We start from the raw sequence: 21,858 nt of genomic DNA, 5'->3' as shown, positions 1-21,858 counted from the left end.
ACCTGATCACGAAGAACTTAGAAGCTTGCTGAGAAAAAAAGATAAACAGATGGGTTTCAGTCTAATGTGACATAAAGTGGACCTTTCCAAAAAGCATTTGGAAATATGTGCCTGTGGTCAGGACGGAGGCCTGGAGGCAACATGAATTTGTAAATCAAACATATTAACTCATATTTACATGATCACATTTACATTTTTGTGATAGTTAAATCCCAGGTACAGATGCCATCACCCAGGGAAAGTGAGTGGAGGGAACCAAATCCTAGACAGTATTGATATTTTAACAGGAAGGTGGAAGAAGATAAAGAAGCCTCTGAGAAGCCAGAGAAAAGAGGTGGCAGCCAAGGCAAGAGAAAGCTTCCAGAAAGAATAAATGGCCAATTTATTCAGATGAGAGCAGAAAAAATGCCCACAGGATTTGACAGTCATGTTCTGGGAGACATCATCAGGAGAGGGCAGAATGTAGAAGCCAGACCACACATGAGTTTAGGAATAAATGGGCAGTATATTCTTCCTAGAATTTTGGCTATAACTTGCTCCCCTGAGTCTGAGAGAAAGAGGGCGGGGGATGGTGGGGGAAGGAGAGTGCGAGCCTATGGGAGAGCACTACATGGAGAAGGATGTAGGGCTAATGAGTATTTGGTTTCCAACATGAGAAAGAATTCATAATATTTAAATTCTGAAGACAAGGAGCTAATGCAAGAGTTAAAAGTACACAAAGGATTCACTGATCCCAAATCAGGAAATTTGAGAATCCTTATTACGCATAAGAAATCTTATCTTTGCAATCTGAAAAGTGGTGAAGATGTTAACCACGTCACTACACCTTTCTTTTCATTCTTTCAAATAATAACCCTGGTCACATGGCGTGGGAGAAAAAAGGAAGCTCATAAATGCTTTTTCCCCAGCCAACTTGACATTCCCCCACCTGCTTTTAGCTCGGGGAGCAGCCTATGACTGGGTGTTTGCCTGGAGAAGTGGCCCCCAGGGTGTGGCCTGGGCCCAGCAGCAGGAACAGCAGCATCACCTGGGAACTTAGTCATGCAGCTTTCAGGCCCCAACCTAGATGTACTTAATCAAAACCTCTGGCTGCAGTGTCAGCAATCTATGGTTTAACAAGCCACCAGGCGATTCTGATGTGCACTAATGTTTGGGAACCCGTGAAAGAGGGTATGTGATTCATGGAAGAGAAGCACCACCTGAGAGATGACTGGCAGAAGCTGCTGGGCATGTGGAACGGGAACAATCCTGTCGTGTCCTGTCATTTCTGTGGGGAGTACAGGCATACAATGGTGGGGGTGGGAGTGTCACTGCAACATTTAGCTTTTAATTGGTCAGAGGATAACACACCCTTTAGACGAAATGAAGCATTGGCTTAAACAAAAATTGCACAATTGAAACTGCTGATAATTATTGGCCCATTTCAAGTTATATATACCCACAGAATTTTAAATCTGGGAGGGACTTTGGGATACTTTTAGGGTAGTACTGTTTCTTACAAACTGAAAAACCAGTAAGCGACACATCCATACCTGCTATCCCAAGATGAATTTTGAGAGTCTCTCCACCTTTTCTATCTTCTTCCAGAGATTCAGATTCACCAGCAATTGGTATAGACGTTGATGTAGAAGGAGGCCTGTAAATAAACATTTCTAAGGGTCAGAACTTGATTTCTGGTGAATCTGAAAGTTCGAAATATTGTTAAGAGATTGGTTGCGTAGTTACTACACAGCCTTAGTAAGGTGCCAGGTGATGTTGCCTCCTTGAGGATGAAAGTGACAAAAATCAACAAATAATGTATGAACATCCTCAAAACCTGAATAAAATTCACTGGGGAAAAATGGGTTTTTACACAACAAAAAAAGTGAGACCAGAAAGGGCACTGCTTTGGGAAAAGAGAGGAGGTATGTTCTCAGCAGTGTCGGTGGAGGGCGCTTTGTCAGCTCTACTCTCAGGCCAGGCAGGGATGTTTCTGTGAGACGGAGGTGGCGGCACAAGCCCCGTGGCAGCCGAGGCTGGAGGGGATACCTCATGCCTCCAGCTCCGGTGCCTAAGATCTCTTGTTGGCTCCATTAACTTAAATTATCCATGATTTTATCTTCTTCCTTCTTCCCTGTAAACAGTCCACCTGCCCCAGGGAGAGTCTATAAAGAGCCCCAGTTGTTTAGATTTGATATTTTGGGCTGGATTCTCTGGGAGTAGATGATGGATAGATTTTCACTGGCTCATTCAAAGCTCCCATCTCCACGTAGAAGGTGTGAAGCAGGGAGGGGCAAGATTGAGTTCTAAGAACTTCTTTTTTTTTTTTTTTTTAAGAGGACATCCTTAATCTTTTGAGTTGGTTACTGAGAGGAAAATCACATCTTCCTAGAGACTATCCCTTGGTCACCTGAAATAAAACAGGAAGGCGATTGAAGGGGGATCATGAAGTTGATCCATTATGCGGCAATTCTTAAAATCTTACTGTATTAGTTCAATTCAGGCTAGTCAGGTCCTTGGGAATATAGACATTTAAGACTGCCATTAAACCTATTTAATTGATAGATTATTCCTATCCCAGGGTCTCCTAAATTTCAAAACTACATATCCTACTGGAATATGCAGGATATTTATCCTGCAAGTTTTTGTCCAACTAAACTCATACTCTTTCCCCAAATCTGTTTTCTTCCTATATTCCTCTTCTCTGTGAATGCCATTATAATCCAAAAGTCACCAAAACTAGAATCCTAGATACTGCCTCTGTCTCCACACAAAAACTATTAGAACAAATAAGTGAATTCAAAGGTAGCAGGATACAAGATTAATATACAGAAATCAGTTGCATTTCTTTACACTAACAATGAAATACAGGAAAGAGAAAGTGAAGAAAAATCCCGTTTAAAACTGGCTAAAAAGAAAAACAATAAAAACAACCCTAGGAATAAATTTAACCAAAGAGGTGAACGACTTACATGCTGAAAACTATAAACACTGATAAAGGGAACTGAAGATGATTCAAAGAAATGGAAAGACATCCCATGCCCCTGGATTGGAAGAATATTGTTAAGATGGCCATGCTACCCAAAGCAATCTACAGATTTAAAGCAAGCCCTATCAAAATACCCATGACATTTTCTTTCTTTTTTTAAATGGATTTTTTAAAAAGTTAATTAATTTTTTTGAATTTTATTTTATTTATTTTATACAGTAGGTTCTTATTAGTTATCTATTTTATACATATTAGTGTATATATGTCAATCCCAATTTCCCATTTCATCCCACCACCACCCACCCTGCTTTCCCCGCTTGGTGTCCATATGTCTGTTCTCTACATCTGTGTCTCTATTTCTGCCTTGCAAACCAGTTCATCTGTGACATTTTTTCTAGATTCCACATATATGCGTTAATATATATTTGTTTTTCTCTTTCTGACTTACTTCACTCTGTATGACAGTCTCTAGGTCCATCCATGTCTCTACAAATGACCCAATTTCGTTCCTTTTTATGGCTGAGTAATATTCCACTGTATATATGTACCACATCTTCTTTATCCATTTGTCTGTCGATGGGCATTTAGTTTGCTTCCATGACCTGGCTATTGCAAATAGTGCTGCAATGAACATTGGGGTGCATGTGTCTTTTTGAATTATGAGTTTCTCTGGATATATGCCCAGTAGTGGGATTGCTGGGTCATATGGCAGTTCTATTTTTAGTTTTTTAAGGAACCTCCATACTGTTCTACATAGTGGCTGTATCAATTTATATTCCCACCAACAGTGCAAGAGGGTTCCCTTTTCTGCATTGGGTCTTCATTGCTGTGCACAGGCTTTCTGTAGTTGTGGTTAGCAGGGGCTACTCTTTGTTGCGGTCTGCAGGGTTCTCATTGCGGTGGCTTCTCTTGTTGCAGAGCATGGGCTCTAGGTGTGTGGGCTTCAGTAGTTGTGGCACGGGCTCAGCAGTTGTGGCTCGCAGGCTCTAGAGCACAGGCTCAGTGGCTGTGCTGCATGGGCTTAGTTGCTCTGCAGCATGTGGGATATTCCTGGACCAGGGTTAGAACCTATGTCCCCTGCATTGGAAAGCAGATTCTTAACCACTGCACCACCAGGGAAGTCCCACCCGTGACATTTTCCACAGAACCAGAACAAATGCTCCTAAAATTTATATGGAACCACAAAGACCCAGAATTGCCAAAGTGATCCTGTGAAAAAAGAACAAAGGTGGAGGCATAACCCTTCCAGACTTCAGACTATACTACAAAGCTACAGTAATCAAAACAGTGTGGTACTGGCACAAAAACAGATATACAGATTAAATGGAACAGAATGGAGAGCCCAGAAATAAACCCACACACTTATAGTCAATTAACCTATGACAAAGGAGACAACAACATATGATGGAAAAAAGGCAGTCCCTTCAACAAGTGGTGTTGGGAAAACTGGACAGCTACATGTAATCAATGAAATTAGAATACTGCCTCACACCATACACAAAAATAAACTCAAAATGGTTTAAAGACCTAAATATAAGACATGATGCCATAAAACTCCTAGAAGAGAACATAGGCAAAACATTCTCTGACTTAATAAGCACCCCAAAGTTCATAGCAGCACTATACAATAGCCAAGACATGGGAACAACCCAAGTGCCCATCAACAGATGACTGGCTTAAGAAGACGTGGTATACATATACATATACATATATATATATATATATATATATATATATATATATATAAAATGGAAAATTACTCAGCCATAAAAATGAAATACTGCCATATGCAGCAACATGGATGAACTTGGAGAATATTACACTTAGTGAAGTAAGTCAGACAAAGACTAACATTATATCATTTAAATGTGGAGTCAAAAAAATAATATAATGAATCTATATACAAAACAGAAAGAGACTCACAGACATAGAAAACAAATTTATGGTTATCAAAGGGGAAAGGGAGGGATAAATTAGGAGTATGGGATTAACAGACACAAACTACTATACATTAAATAGATAAGCATCAAGAATTTATTGTATAGCACAGGGAATTATATACAATATCTAATAATAACCTATAATGGAAAATAATGTGAAAAAATATACATAACTGAAGCACTCTGCTGTATACCTGAAACTAACACAATATTGTAAATCAATTATACTTCGATAAAAAAAAAAAGGAGTTCCCTGGTGGCCTAGTGGTTAGGATTTCACGCTTTCACTGCCATGGCCCTGCAAGCCGCATGGCATGGACCACACACACACAAAAAAAAAGTCACCAAAACTAGAATTCTAGATATTGCCTCTGTCTCCTTCCTATTCACTTTTCTTCATATCCAATCAATTTCCACACCCCGCAGATTCTCTCTTAACATTTTTTTTTTTTTTTTTTTTTGCGGTACGCAGGCCTCTCACTGTTGTGGCCTCTCCCGTTGCGGAGCACAGGCTCAGCGGCCATGGCTCATGGGCCCAGCCACTCCACGGCATGTGGGATCATCCCGGACCAGGGCACGAACCCGTGTCCCCTGCATCGGCAGGCAGACTCTCAACCACTGTGCCACCAGCGAAGCCCTCTCTCTTAATATTTTTCCTATTCATGATCTCTTCTCTGCCTCCACCAATTAATTGAGTTTGGCCTTTGTACCTGGATGAGTGCAAGCGTCTCCCAGCTAGTCTGCCTACCTCTATTCCATGCTACTCTTACTGTGGTCTTTGTGAATGTGCATATGAACATATTACTGTCTGATTTAAAACACTTCAATAGTAGGGGACCTTAAAGATGGCAGAGGAGTAAGACATGGAGATCACCTTCCTCCCCACAAATACATCAGAAATACATCTACATGTGGAACAACTCCTACAGAACACCTACTGAAGGGTGGCAGAAGACCTCAGACCTCCCAAAAGGCAAGAAACTCCCCACGTACTGGGTAGGGCAAAAGAAAAAAGAAAAAACAGAGACAAAAGAATAGGGACGGGTCCTGCACCAGTGGGAAGGAGCTGTGAAGGAAGAAAAGTTTCCACACACTAGGAAGCCCCTTCGTGGGCGGAGACTGCAGGTGGCAGAGGGGGAAAGCTTCAGCGCCACAGAGGAGAGTGCAGCAACAGGGGTGCGGAGGGCAAAGCGGAGAGATTCCCGCACAGAGGACCGGTGCCGACCAGCACTCACCAGCCTGAGAGGCTTGTCTGCTCACCTGCTGGGACGGGAGGGGGCTGGGAGCTGAGGCTTGGGCTTTGGAGGTCAGATCCCAGGGAGAGGACTGGGGATGGCAGCGTGAACACAGCCTGAAGGGGGCTAGTGCGCCACAGCTAGCCGGGAGGGAGTCTGGGAAAAAGTCTGGACCTGCCTAAGAAGCAAGAGACCATTGTTTCAGGGTGCACGAGGAGAGGGGCTTCCTTCCCTGTCTGCCCACAGAAGGCAGAGCACCACCTAAATGAGCTTCAGAGACGGGCGTAAGCCACGGCTATCAGCTCGGACACCAGAGACAAGCATGAAATGCTAATACTGCTCCTGCAGCCACCAAGAAGCCTGTGTGCGAGCGCAGGTCACTATCCACCCACCCCCCCCACCCCCGCCCCAGGAGCCTGTGCAACACGCCACTGCCAGGAACCTGTGATCCAGGGACAAGTTCCCTGGGAGAACACAAGGCGCACCTCAGGCTGCTGAAACATCATACCCGCCTCTGCCTCCACAAGCTCGCCCCGCATTCCAATTATAACTACCATAAGTCTCCCTCCCCCCAGCATGAGTGAGCCAGAGCCCCCTAATCAGCTGCTCCTTTAACCCCATCCTGTCTGGGCTGGAACAGATGCCCGAGGGCGGCCTACACACAGAGGTGGGGCCAAAACCAAAGCTGAACCCCAGGAGCTGTGTGAACAAAGAAGAGAAGGGGAAATCTCCCCCAGCAGCCTCAGGAGCAGCGGATTAAATCCCCACAATCAACGTGATGCACCCTGCATCAAACCTTAATAGACAACGAACCATCCCAAAATTGAGGCAGTGGACTTTGGGAGCAACTGTAGATTTGGGGTCTGCTGTCTGCGACTGATTTTTATGTTTATCTTACTAGAGTTTTCAGTGTTCGTTATCATTGGTGGATTTGTTTATTGGTTTGGTTGCTCTTTCTTTTTTTTCATTATTATTATTTTAAAAATACTTTTATTTTAATAATTTTCTTTTCTTTCTTTTTTTCTCCCTTTCTTCTGAGCCGTGTGGCTGACAGGGTCTTGGTGTTCTGCCTTGGTGTCAGGCCTGAGCCTCTGAGGTGGGAGAGCCGAGTTCAGGATATTGGATCACCAGAGACCTCCCAGCCCCATGTAATATCAATCAGTGAGAGCTCTCCCAAAGATCTCTGTCTCAATGCTAAGATCCAGCTCCACCCAATGACCGGCAAGTTCCAGTGCTGGATGTCCCATGCAAATCAACTAGCAAGACAGGAACACAACCCCACCCATTAGCAGAGAGGCTGCCTAAAATCATACTAAGTTCACAGACATCAGAAAACACACCACCAGACGTGGCCCTGCCTACCAGAAAGACAAGATACAGACCCACCTACCAGAATACAGGCACCAGTCCCCTTCACCAGGAAGCTTACACAACTCACTGAATCAACCCCACCCACTGGGGGCAGAGACCAAAAACAAAAGGAACTGCGAACCTGCAGTCTGCGAAAAGGAAACCCCAAACACAGTAAGGTAAAGAAAATGAGAAGACAGAAAAACACACAGCAGATGAAGGAGCAAGATAAAAACCCACCAGACCAAACAAATGAAGAGGAAATAGGCAGTCTACCTGGAAAAGAATTCAGAGTAATGATAGTAAAGATGATCCAATATCTTGGAAATAGAATAAACACCAGAAACGTTTAACAAGGACCTAGAAGAACTAAAGAGCAAACAAGCAGTGATGAACAACGCAATAAATGAAATTAAAAATTCACTAGAAGGAATCAATAGCAGAATAACTGAGGCAGCAGAACGGAAAAGTGACCTGAAAGATAAAATAGTGGAAATAACTACCACACAGCAGAATAAAGAAAAAAGAATGAAAAGAACTGAGGACACTCTCAGAGACCACTGGGACAAATTAAATGCACCAACATTTGATTTATAGGCGTCCCAGAAGAACAAGAGAAAAGGAAAGGGTCTGAGAAACTATTTGAAGAGATTATAGTTGAAAATTTCCCTAACATAGGAAAGGAAATAGTCAATCAAGTCCAGGAAGTGCAGAGAGTTCCATACAGGATAACTGCAAGGAGAAACATGCCAAGACATATAATAATTAAACTATCAAAAATTAAATACAAAGAAAAAATATTAAAAGCAGCAAGGGAAAAGCAACAAATAACATACAAGGGAATCCCCATGAGGTCAACAGCTGATCTTTCAGCAGAAACTCTGCAAGCCAGAAGGGAGTGGCAGGACACATTTAAAGTGATGAAAGGGCACTATGAGGAACAGTATGGAGGTTCCTTAGAAATCTAACAATAAAACTACCATACGACCCAGCAATCCCACTACTGGGCATAGACTCTGAGAAAATCATAATTCAAAAGGAGTCATGACCCACAATATTCACTGCAGCTCTATTTATAATAGTCAGGACATGGAAGCAACCTAAGTGTCCATCGACAGACGAATGGATAAATCAGATCTGGCACATATATACAATGGAATATTACTCAGCCATAAAAAGAAACGAAATTGAGTTATTTGTAGTGAGGTGGATGGACCTAGAGACTGTCATAGAGAGTGAAGTGAGTCAGAAAGAGAAAAACAAATACCGAAGGCTAACACATATATATGGAACCTAAAAAAAAAAAGGGTTCTGAAGAACCTAGGGGCAGGACAGGAATAAAGACACAGTCTTAGAGAATGGACCTGAGGACACTGGGAAGGGGAAAGGTAAGCTGGGACGAAGTGAGAGAGTAGCATGGACATATATACACTACCAAATGTAAAACAGATAGCTAGTGGGAAGCAGCTGCATAGCACAAGGAGATCAGCTCGGTTCTTTGTGTTAACCTAGAGGGGTAGAATAGGGAGGGTGGGAGGGAGACATGTGAGGGAGGGGATATGGGGATATATGTATATTACAGCTGATTCACTTTGTTATATAGCAGAAACTAACACACCATTGTAAAGCAATTACACTTCAATAAAGATGTTAAAAAAATAAAGTGATGAAACCAAGATTACCCAGCAAGGATCTCATTCAGATTCAACAGAAAAATTAAAACCTTTAAGACAAGCAAAAGTTAAGAGAATTCAGCACCACCAAACCAGCTTTACAACAAATGCTAAAGGAACTTCTCTAGGCAGGAAACACAAGAGAAGGAAAAGACCTACAATAACAAACCCAAAACAATTAAGAAATGGATATAGGAACATACATATTGATAACTACCTTAAATGTAAATGGATTAAATGCTCCAACCAAAAGACACAGACTGGTGGAATGGATACAAAAACAAGACCAATATATATGCTGTCTAAAAGAGTCCCACTTCAGACCTAGGGACACATACAGACTGAAAGTGAGGGGATGGAAAAAGATATTCTATGCAAATAGAAATCAAAAGAAAGCTGGAGTAGCAATTTTCACATCAGACAAAATAGACTTTAAAATAAAGACTATTACAAGAGACAAAGAAGGACACTACATAATGATCAAGGGATCAATCCAAGAAGAAGATATAACAATTGTAAATATTTAAGCACCCAACATAGGAGCACCTCAATACAGAAGGCAAATGCTAACAGCCATAAAAGGGGAAATCGACAGTAACATAATAATAGTGGGAACTTTAACACCCCACTATCATCAATGGACAGAACATCAAAATGAAAATAAATAAGGAAACACAAGCTTTAAATGACACATTAAACAAGATGGGTTTCATTGATATTTATAGGACATTACATCCAAAAACAACAGAATACACTTTCTTCTCAAGTGCTCATGAACATTCTCCAGGATAGATCAAATCCTGAGTCACAAATCAAACCTCAGTAAATTTAAGAAAACTGAGATCATATCAGGTAACTTTTCTAACCACAACACTATGAGACTAGACACTAGATATCAATTACAAGAAAAAAATGTAAAAAATTACAAACACATGGAGGCTAAATAATATGCTACTAAATAACCAAGAGATTACTGAAGAAATCAAACAGGAAACCAAAAATTACCTAAAAAAAAAATGACAATGGAAACACGACAACCCAAAACCTATGGGATGCAGCAATAGCAGTCCTAAGAGGGAAATTTAGAGCAAAACAATCCTACTTCAAGAAACAACAAAAATCTCAAATAAACAACCTAACCTTACACCTAAAGAAATTAGAGAAAGAAGAACAAGAAAACTCCAATGTTAGCAGAAGGAAAGAAATCATAAAGATCAGATGAGAAATAAATGAAAAAGATATGAAGGAAACAATAGCAAACATCAATAAAACTGAAAGATTGTTCTTTGAGAAGATAGACAAAAATAATAAACCATTAGCCAGACTCATCAAGAAAAAATGGGAGAAGACTCAAATCAATAGAACTAGAAATGGAAAAGGAGAAGTAACTGAGACTGCAGAAATACAAAGGATCATGAGAGATTACTACAAGCGACTATATGCCAATAAAATGGACAACCTGGAAGAAATGGACAAATTCTTAGAAAAGTCCAATCTTCCGAGACTGAACCAGGAAGAAACAGAAAATATTAAAAGACCAATCACAAGCACTGAAATTGAAACTGTGATTAAAAATCTTCCAAGAAACAAAAGCCCAGGACCAGATGGCTTCACAGGCAAATTCTATCAAACACTTAAGAGAAGAGCTAACACCTTTCCTTCTCAAACTCTTCCAAAATACAGCAGAGGGAGGAACAGTCCCAAACTCATTCTATGAGACCACGATCACCCTGATACCCAAACCAGACAAAGATGTCACAAAAAAAGAAAATTCCAGGCCAATATCACTGATGAACACAGATGCAAAAATCCTCAACAAAATACTAGCAAACAGAATCCAACAGCACATTAAAAGGATCATACCCCATAATCAAGTGGGGTTTATCCTAGGAATGCAAGGATTCTTCAATATATGCAAAGCAATCAATACACCATATTAACAAACTGAAGGATAAAAAACATATGATAATCTCAATTGATTCAGGAAAAGCTTTTGACAAAATTCAACACTCATTTATGATAAAAACTCTCCAGAAAGTAGGCATAGAGGGAACCTACCTCAACATAATAAAGGCCATATATGACAAACCCACAGCCAACATCGTTCTCAATGGTGAAAAACTGAAACCATTTCATCTAAGATCAGGAACAAGACAAGGCTACTCTCACCACTATTATTCAACATGGTTTTGGAAGTTTTGGCCATAGCAATCAGAGAAGAAAAAGAAATAAAAGGAATCCAAATCGGAGAATAAGAAGTAAAACTGTCCCTGTTTGCAGATGACATAATACTATACATAGAGAATGCTGAAGATGATACCAGAAAACTACTAGAGCTAATCAATGAATTTGGTAAAGTAGCAGGATACAAAATTAATGCACAGAAATCTCTTGCATTCCTATACATGAATGATGAAAAATCTGAAAGAGAAATTAAGGAAACACTCCCATTTACCATTGCAACAAAAAGAATAAAATACCTAGGAATAAACCTACCTAAGGAGACAAAAGACCTGCATGTAGAAAACTGTAAGATACTGATGAAAGAAATTAAAGATGATACAAACAGATGGAGAGATATACCATGTTCTTGGACTGGAAGAATAAACATTGTGAAAAACACTATACTACCCAAAGCAATCTAAAGATTCAATGCAATCCCTATCAAACTACCAATGGCATTTTTCGTGAACTAGAACAAAAACTTGCACAATTTGTATGGAAATACTAAGGACCCCAAATAGCCAAAGCAATCCTGAGAAAGAAAAACGGAGCTGGAGGAATCAGGTTCCCTGATTTCAGACTATACTACAAAGCTACAGTAATCAAGACAGTATGGTACTGGCACAAAAACAGAAATATAGATCAGTGGAACAGAATAGAAAGCCCACAGATAAACTCATGCACATATGGTCACCTTATCTTTGATAAAGGAGGCAAGAATACACAATGGAGAAAACACAACCTCTTCAGTATGTGGTAATAGGAAAACTGGACAGCTAAATGTAAAAGAATGAAATTAGAACACTCCCTAACACCATACACAAAAAAAAACTCAAAATGGATGAAAGACCTAAATGTAAGGCCAGACACTATAAAACTCTTAGAGGAAAACATAGAACACTCTATGACATAAATCACAGCAAGATCCTTTTTGACCCACCTCCTAGAGAAATGGAAATAAAAACAAAAATAAACAACTGGGACCTAATACAACCTAAAAGCTTTTGCACAGCAAAGGAAAACATAAACAAGACGAAAAGACAACCCTCAGAATGGGAGAAAATATTTGTAAATGAAGTAACTGATAAAGTATTAATCTCCATAATATACAAGCAGCTTATCTAGCTCAATATCAAAAAAACAAATAACCCAATCCAAAAATGGGCAGAAGATCTAGATAGACATTCCTCCAAAGAAGATATACAGATTGCCAACAAACACATGAAAGGATGCTCAACATCACTGATCGTTAGAGAAATGCTAATGAAAACCACAATGAGGTATCAACTCACATCAGTCAGAATGGCCACCATCAAAAAATCTACAAACAGTAAATGCTGTAGAGGATGTGGAGGAAAGGGAACCCTACTGCACTGTTGGTGGGAATGTAAATTGATACAGCCACTATGGAGAAGAGTAGGGAGGTTCCTTAAAAAACTAAAAATACAACTACCATAAGACCCAGCAATCCCACTAATGGGCATATACCCTGAGAAAACCATAATTCAAAGAGAGACATGTACCACAATGTTCATTGCAGCACTATTTACAATAGCCAGGACATGGGAGCAACCTAAGTGTCCATCGACAGATGAATGGATAAAGAAGATGTGGCACATATATACAATGGAATATTACTCAGCCATAAAGAGAAATGAAATTGAACTATTTGTAGTGAGGTGGATGGACCTAGAGTCTGTCATACAGAGTGAAGAAAGAAAGAGAAAAACAAATACCGTATGCTAACACATATATATGGAATCTTAAAAAAAAAAAAAAGGTTCTGATGAACCTAGGGGCAGGACAGGAAAAAAGACGCAGACTTAGAGAATGGACCTGAGGACACAGGGATGGGGAAGGGTAAGCTGGGACGAAGTGAGAGAGTGGCATGGACATATATACACTACCACATGTAAAATAGATAGCTAGTGGGAAGCAGCCGCATAGCACAGAGAGATCAGCTCGGTGCTTTGTGACTACCTAGAGGGGAGGGATAGGGAGGGTGGGAGGGAAACACAAGAGGTAGGGGATATGGGGATATATGTATACATCTAGCTGATTTACTTTGTTATGTAGCAGAAACTAACACAACATTGTAAAGAAATTATGCTCCAATAAAGATATCAAAAAACAAACAAACAAAAAAATGCTTCAATAGCTTCCTATGGGATAAAGCTCAAAGTCCTCAGAATGGCAATACAAGGCCCTTTTCAGTCTGGCCTAGACTTACCTCTTCAATTACCAAAATGCATATTTTTAAACAACGTCAAACAGCTTGGTGAAAAACCTCCTGCATTCAATATTCTATAAGAAATACTAACATGTAAAGGAAATACACTTACAAAGAATGGAGTCTGTAGTCACAGTCACTAATCACTGATGGCGATGCATTCCTGCCTGTCTAAATTCTTATATTTACTTTTTTGGCCATGCCGCATGGCTTGTGGGATCTTAGTTCTGTGACCAGGGATTGAAGCCGGGGCCACAGTAGTGAAAGCACCCAGTTCTAACCACTGGACAGCCAGGGAACCTCCCTACTTATCTTTCTAATGCCACTACCTTTTGTTTTTCCTTTCACAGCTGGCTTGATTACAGCGTCTCCAACCATCTACCGCTTAGACCTGTTTTCCAGCCCTTCAGAACTCCCCCCGTGTGGCCTCTTCCCTTTCTCCCTCTCCATCAGTCTCCCTCTGGCTTCGCTCTTTCCTGTCCAGTCTGACTTCACAGCCATATCACTTTGAGCAATACCTTCAGTTTGGAGCTACTCATTCTGCAGTCTCAAAAAATCTGAAGAACCCCAACCCTTGATAATTTCAGCCATCTGTACAAACTGATCTAACACTGGGGCAACTAAGCATTATGGAGAAAATTCATTAACCACAGGGACTGATATTAAGGCAAATTTAGGATCTAAAATTTTAGCAAATTTAGAATTTGAAATCTCCTAACATCTATTAGGAAATATCTCCTAACAGCTTTAGGAGAAATCTCCTAATCTCCTAACAGCTATTAGGAGAAATCTCCTAATAGCTACTAGGAGAATTTCAAATTGTTGAATAAATAATCACTGAGTGCCTATCACGTGCCACTTTTTTATTCTATTATCGCTTTTGTTCTGAAAATGCTTTTATATCTCTTATCAGAAATTGTTTAATGTAGTTCAATTTCAGAATGAAAGGGATGGGATTATTTTAATTTCATGTAATGTTAAGAGTATATGAAAAATGACCTCCTAAAATGACACTACTACCTACTTGGTATTTCATAAATAGTCTCTCCATGCCCTGTAACAATGCTATAAACTTGTGTAAGCTGTTTTCTCTTCCTGGAATGTCTCTACCCACCTCCCCTGCTTAGTGATTTCCTATTCATCCTTTAAAACTTAGCTCAGTGTCACCCCCTCAGTGAAGACTTTCCTGGCTTTCAAGGAAGAGTAGTTAAGGACTCTCCTCTATGCCTCAATATCATCATATGTTGTGCCTCTGTCTCCCATATAAATAGTGAATCCTTCAGAGCAGGGGGTTGGTCTTATTGAGTTTGGTAAATGTTAGCAAAGGGTAGGCGATCTATGCACATGTACTGAATGAGAGAATGCTGGGGAGTTGGACAAATTAGTTCTGTAACCTCTGAGCCTCAATGTTCTCACACCACAGAGTTGTTTCAAGAATTAAATTGGGACACAGTAATATTCATTAAATCATTTTGACAAGTGGTAATTTCCTCCTTTCTAGAATATGAACACTCCAGAATCCTAGCTATTCAAGAGAGTATATCATCCCTAGATCTGCTTTACCACAAAATTATTAAATGCCAGTACATATAATTTCTCCTTTAAAATACCCTTTTCATAGGCATTAGTGGTTGGCTTTCTCTTCAGAGTCAGCTTCATTCTTTTTGAGAGCTGCTGGGTATTTGACAAATTGTACAGAACTATAAAGCGGAGTTTAGGGCAAGTGGTTAGAGGCTGACTTACCAGCTGTCTTCTTCATAAGTACGGGCTTTAGTATAAAATTTGTGTTTCTGAAAAATTGTTCGATCTAAGTCACAGATCTGTTCACAGACTATCAAAACTAGAATTTAACTCAGAGTGCTAAGAATCTGCTACACTCTTGTCTGTTTCTCTGGAAGGTTTTTGAAAACTTGTATCATGAAAAATTAAAAGACAGACAAAGGCAGAGAGAAGAGTACAATGACCCTCTCCAGCAGTTATTTACATCTTTGTCTTACAGACAAATACTCAGTCAAGTCCCTCAATTGCTCTGTGCTTTAGGGTCCTCATCAGTAAAAAGTGAACTTGCATTATACCCATACCTTAAAAACTGGCTTCATGAAGCTCCCTTAGGGACTTCAGGGGTAGTAGGGTACTATACCTTTTTTCTCCCTCAATAGACAAATATTATATACAGGATTCATAATGTATTTGTGCAAAGGGATTCTGTGGCTAAATATTCTGGGAAAGAAAGTCACCAGACTAGACAACTTCCAACTTTCAGCTCTTCAGTACCGTGATTTTTTTTTTGGGCCACGCCACTTGGCTTGCGGGATCTTAGCTCTCTGACCAGTGATCAAACCTGGGCCCTTGGCAGTGAAAGCATGGAGTTCTAACCACTGGACCGCCAGGGAATTCCCAAGTACTGTGATTTTACGTATTTGATATACACTGAAATACAACCTGGTAAAAAGAATTTACTTTTCACATCGGCAGTTCAAACATTTTTCTATTCAATCCATACTCAGTAAGTACATGGATGTTAGAGCTGTCCCTTTCCTACTGACAGTTGCACAATTTCAGATACTCAAAGAAAAGAGAAAACAAATATTGGGAGTTTGATTCTCCTGAGAAATACTTTCACGTTTCTGGGGATGAGGTAAAGTTCGTTTATTTTAATGAGTTATGAAAGTCTTTCTCTAGCCAGCCCGCTGTGTGTGAATGGGCTGTGCTGGGGATTCTTAGCTCTGATGCAGGGGATTTGCTTATTCCTTTGAGCCCCCTGAGGAGAGGTGACATGGAGAGCAGATAATCAGCATGCAGCACTGAGATGAGCTGCATATGGGATAGATGATAAAACGGCACAGGACAGACCTTCAAGATGGCGCAGGAGTAAGACGTGGAGATCACCCTCCTCCCACAAATACATCAGAAATACATCTACATGTGGAACAACTCCTACAGAACACCTACTGAACGCTGGCAGAAGACCTCAGACTTCCCAAAAGGCAAGAAACTCCCCACGTACCTGGGTAGGGCAAAAGTAAAAATAATAAACAGAGACAAAAGGATAGGGACGGGACCTGCACCAGTGGGAGGGAGCTGTGAAGGAGGAAAGGTTTCCACACATTAGGAAGCCCCTTCGTGGGCGGAGACTGCGGGAGGCGGAGCGGGGCAGCTTTGGAGCCGCGGAGGAGAGTGCAGCAACAGGGGTGCGGAGGGCAAAGCAGAGAGATTCCCGCACAGAGGATCGGTGCCAACCGGCACTCACCAGCCCGAGAGGCTTGTCTGCTCACCCGCTGGGGCGGGCGGGTCTGGGAGCTGAGGCTCGGGCTTCGGAGGTTGGATCCCAGGGAGAGGACTGGGGTTGGCAGCGTGAACACAGCCTGAAGGGGGCTAGTGTGCCACAGCTAGCTGGGAGGGAATCCGGGAAAAAGTCTGGAGCTGCCAAAGAGGCAAGAGACCATTGTTTCGCGGTGCGCGAGGAGAGGGGATTCAGAGCACTGTCTAAATGAGCTCTACAGATGGGCACAAGCCATGGCTATCAGCGCGGCCACCAGAGACAGGCATGAGACGCTAAGGCTGCTGCTGCAGCCACCAAGAAGCCTGTGTGCAAGCACAGGTCACTATCTACACCTCTCCTCCCGGGAGCCTGTGCAGCCCGCCACTGACAGGGTCCCGTGATCCAGGGACAACGTTCCTGGGAGAACACATGGTGCACCTAAGGCTGCTGCAACGTCACACTGATCTCTGCCGCCACAGGTTCACCCCGCATTCCGTACCCCTCCCTCCACTCTGGCCTGAGGGAGCCAGAGCCCCCTAATCAGCTGCTCCTTTAACCCCATCCTGTCTGAGCGAAGAACAGACGCTCTCAGGTGACCTACACGCAGAGACAGGGCCAAATCCAAAGCGGAATCCCAGGAGCTGTGCGAACAAAGAAGAGAAAGGGAAATCTCTCCCAGCAGCCTCAGGAACAGAGGATTAAATCTCCACAATCAACTTGATGTACCCTGCATCTGCGGAATACCTGAATAGACAATGAGTCATCCCAAAATAGAGGCAGTAGACTTTGGGAGCAACGATATATATATACTTTTCCCTTTTTCTCTTTTTGGGAGTGTGTATGTGTATGCTTCTTTGTGTGTTGTCTGTATAGCTTTGCTTTTACCATTTGTCCTAGGGTTCTGTCTTTCCTTTTTTTTTTTTTTTTAAGGATAGTTTTTAGCGCTTGTTATCATTGATGGATTTGTTTTTTGGTTTGGTTGCTCTCTTCTTTCATTATTTTCTTTATTACTTTAAAATTATTTTTAAATAAATTTTTATTTTTTTTATTTTAATAACTTTATTTTATTTTTTTCTTTCTTTTTTTCTCCCTTGTCTTCTGAGCGATGCAGCTGACAGGGTCTTGGTGCTCTGGCTGGGTGTCTGGCCTGTGTCTCTTGAGGTGGGAGAGCCAAGTTCAGGACATTGGTCCACCAGAGACCTCTCAGCTCCACATAATATCAAATTGCGAAAGCTCTCCCAGAGATCTCCATATCAACGCTAAGACCCAGCTCCACTCAACGGCCAGCAAGCTACAGTGCTGGACACCCTATGACAAACAACTAGCAAGACAGGAACACAACCCCACCCATCAGCAGAGAGGCTGCCTAAAAGCATAATAAGGTAACAGACACCCCAAAACATACCACTGGACGTGGTCCTGCCCACCAGAAAGACAAGATCCAGCCTCATCCACCAGAACACAGGCACTAGTCCTCTCCCCCAGGAAGCCTACACAACCCACTGAACCAACCTTAGCCACTGGGGGCAGACACCAAAAACAACGGGAACTACGAACCTGCAGCCTGCAAAAAGGAGACCCCAAACACAGTAAGTTAAGCAAAATGAGAGATGGAGAAACACAGAGCAGGTGAAGGAGCAAGGTAAAAACCCAACAGACCAAACAAATGAAGACGAAATAGGCAGTCTACCTGGAAAAGAAATCAGAGTAATGATAGTAAAGATGATCCAAAATCTTGGAAAAAGAATAGAGAAAATACAAGAAACGTTTAACACGGACCTAGAAGAACTAAACAGCAAACAAACAATGATGAACAACACAATAAATGAAATTTAAAATTCTCTAGAAGGGATCAATAGCAGAATAACTGAGGCAGAACAGATAAGTGACCTGGAAGATAAAATAGTGGAAGTAACTACCACAGAGCAGAATAAAGAAAAGAGAATGAAAAGAATTGAACAGTCTCAGAGACTTCTGGGACAAAATTAAACAGACGAACATTTGAATTAAAGGGGTCCCAGAAGAAGAAGAGAAAAACAAAGGGACTGAGAAAATATTTGAAGAGATTATAGTTGAAAACTTCCCTAATATGGGAAAGGAAATAGTCAATCAAGTCCAGGAAGCATAGAGAGTCCCATACAGGATAAATCCAAGGAGAATCACGCCAAGACAAGTATTAATCAAACTATCAAAAATTAAATACAAAGAAAAACTATTAAAAGCAGCAAGGGAAAAGCAACAAATAACATACAAGGGAATGCCCATAAGGTTAACAGCTGATCTTTCAGCAGAAACTCTGCAAGCCAGAAAGGAATGGCAGGACATATTTAAAGTGATGAAAGGGAAAAACCTACAACTAAGATTACTCTACCCAGCAAGGATCTCATTCAGATTCGATGGAGAAATTAAAACCTTCACAGACAAGCAAAAGCTAAGAGAATTCAGCACCACCAAACCAGCTTTACAACAAATGCTAAAGGAACTTCTCTAGGCAGGAAACACAAGAGAAGGAAAAGACCTACAATAACAAACCCAAAGCAATTAAGAAAATGGATATAGGAACATACATATTGATAACTACCTTAAATGTAAATGGAGTAAATGCTCCAACCAAAAGACACAGACTGGCTGAATGGATACAAAAACAAGGCCCATATATATGCTGTCTACAAGAGAGCCACTTCAGACCTAGGGACACATACAGACTGAAAGTGAGGGGATGGAAAAAGATATTCCATGAAAATGGAAATCAAAAGAAAGCTGGAGTAGCAATTCTCATATCAGACAATATAGACTTAAAATAAAGACAAGAGACAAAGAAGGACACTACATAATGATCAAGGGAACAATCCAAGAAGAAGATATAACAATTGTTAATATTTATGTACCCAACATTGGAGCACCTCAACACATAAGGCAAATGCTAACAGCCATAAAAGGGGAAAACAACAGTAACACAATAATAGTAGGGGACTTAAACACCCCACTTTCACCAATGGACAGATCATCCAAAAGGAAAATAAATAAGGAAATACAAGCTTTAAATGACACATTAAACAAGATGGACTTCATTGATATTTATAGGACATTCCATCCAAAAACAACAGAATATACTTTCTTCTCAAGTGCTCATGGAGCATTCTCCAGGACAGATCTTTTCTTGGGTCACAAATCAAGCCGTGGTAAATTTAAGAAAACTGAAATGGTATCAAGTATGTTTTCCAACCACAACGCTATGAGACTAGATATCAATTATAGGAAAAAAATCTGTAAAAAATACAAACACATGGAGGCTAAACAATACACTACTAAATAACCAAGAGATCACTGAAGAAATCAAAGAGGAAATCAAAAAATACCTAGAAACAAAAGACAATGAAAACATGACAACCCAAAACCTATGTGATGCAGCAAAAAGTTCTAAGAGGGTAGTTTACAGCAATACAATCCTACCTCAGGAAACAAGAAACACCTCAAATAAACAACCTAACCTTACATCTAAAGCAATCAGAGAAAGAAGAACAAGAAAACCCCAAAGTTAGCAGAAGGAAAGAAATCATAAAGAGCAGATCAGAAATAAATGAAAAAGAAATGAAGGAAACAATAGCAAAGATCACTAAAACTAAAAGCTGGTTCTCTGAGAAGATAAACAAAATTGATAAACCATTAGCCAGACTCATCAAGAAAAAAAGGGAGAAGACTCAAATCAATAGAACTAGAATTGAAAAAGGAGAAGTAACAACTGAGACTGCAGAAATACAAAGGATCATGAGAGATTACTACAAGCAACTCTATGCCAATAAAATGGACAACCTGGAAGAAACGGACAAATTCTTAGAAAAGTACAACCTTCTGAGACTGAACCAGGAAGAAATAGAAAATATAAACAGACCAATCACAAGCACTGAAATTGAAACTGTGATTAAAAATCTTCCAACAAACAAAAGCCCAGGACCAGATGGCTTCACAGGCGATTTCTATCAAACATTTAGGGAAGAGCTAATACCTATCCTTCTCAAATTCTTCCAAAATACAGCAGAGGGAGGAACACTCCCAAACTCATTCCACGAGGCCACCATCACCCTGATATGAAAACCAGACAAAGATGTCACAAAAAAAGAAATCTCCAGGCCAATATCACTGATGAACATAGATGAAAAAATCCTCAACAAAATACTAGCAAACAGAATCCAACAGCATATTAAAAGGATCATACACCATGAACAAGTGGTGTTTATCCCAGGAATGCAAGGATCATTCAATATATGCAAATCAATCAATGTGATAAACTATATTAATAAATTGAAGGAGATATTCTCAATAGAGAATATCTCAATATGATATTCTCAATAGATGCAGAAAAAGCTTTTGACAAAATTCAACATTCATTTATGATAAAAAAACCTCCAGAAAGTAGGCAGAGGGAACCTACCTCAACATAATAAAGGCCATATACTACAAATCCACAGCCAACATCGTTCTCAATGGTGAAAAACTGAAACCATTTCCTCTAAGATCAGGAACAAGACAAGGTTTCCCACTCTCACCACTATTATTTAACATAGTTCTGTAAGTTTTAGCCACAGGAATCAGAGAAGAAAAAGAAATAAAAGGAATACAAATCGGAAAAGAAGAAGTAAAACTGTCACTGTTTGCAGATGACATGATACTATATATAGAGAATCCTAAAGATGGCACCAGAAAACTACTAGAGCTAATCAATGAATTTGGTAAAGTAGCAGGATAAAATATTAATGCACAGAAATCTCTTCCATTCCTATACACTAAGGATGAAAAATCTGAAAGAGAAATTAAGGAAACACTCCCATTTACCATTGCAACAAAAGGAATAAAATACCTAGGAATAAACCTACCTAAGGAGACAAAAGACCTATATGCAGAGAACTATAAGACACTGATAAAAGAAATTAAAGATGATTCAAACAGATGGAGAGATATACCATGTTCTTGGATTGG

At 40.5% G+C, this 21,858-nt stretch overlaps 1 protein-coding gene across 3 annotated transcripts in view; it reads right to left on the bottom strand.

Annotated features, from left to right (window-relative positions):
* EEIG2 (EEIG family member 2) overlaps window positions 1–21,858 on the bottom strand; it is a 119,895-nt gene that overhangs the window by 25,177 nt on the left and 72,860 nt on the right. For all 3 annotated transcript variants that reach the window (XM_067727102.1, XM_067727103.1, XM_067727101.1), the window contains exon 6: window positions 1,533–1,636. In XM_067727102.1, coding sequence (XP_067583203.1) covers window positions 1,533–1,636 — 104 coding nt within the window. The remainder of the gene's footprint in view (window positions 1–1,532; window positions 1,637–21,858) is intronic.

This window comes from Pseudorca crassidens, chromosome 2 (genome assembly GCF_039906515.1).
Source record: "Pseudorca crassidens isolate mPseCra1 chromosome 2, mPseCra1.hap1, whole genome shotgun sequence".
Classification (NCBI taxonomy): Eukaryota; Metazoa; Chordata; class Mammalia; order Artiodactyla; family Delphinidae; genus Pseudorca; species Pseudorca crassidens.
Note: the sequence above shows the minus strand (reverse complement) of the source record. Positions and strands in the feature narration are given on the sequence as shown.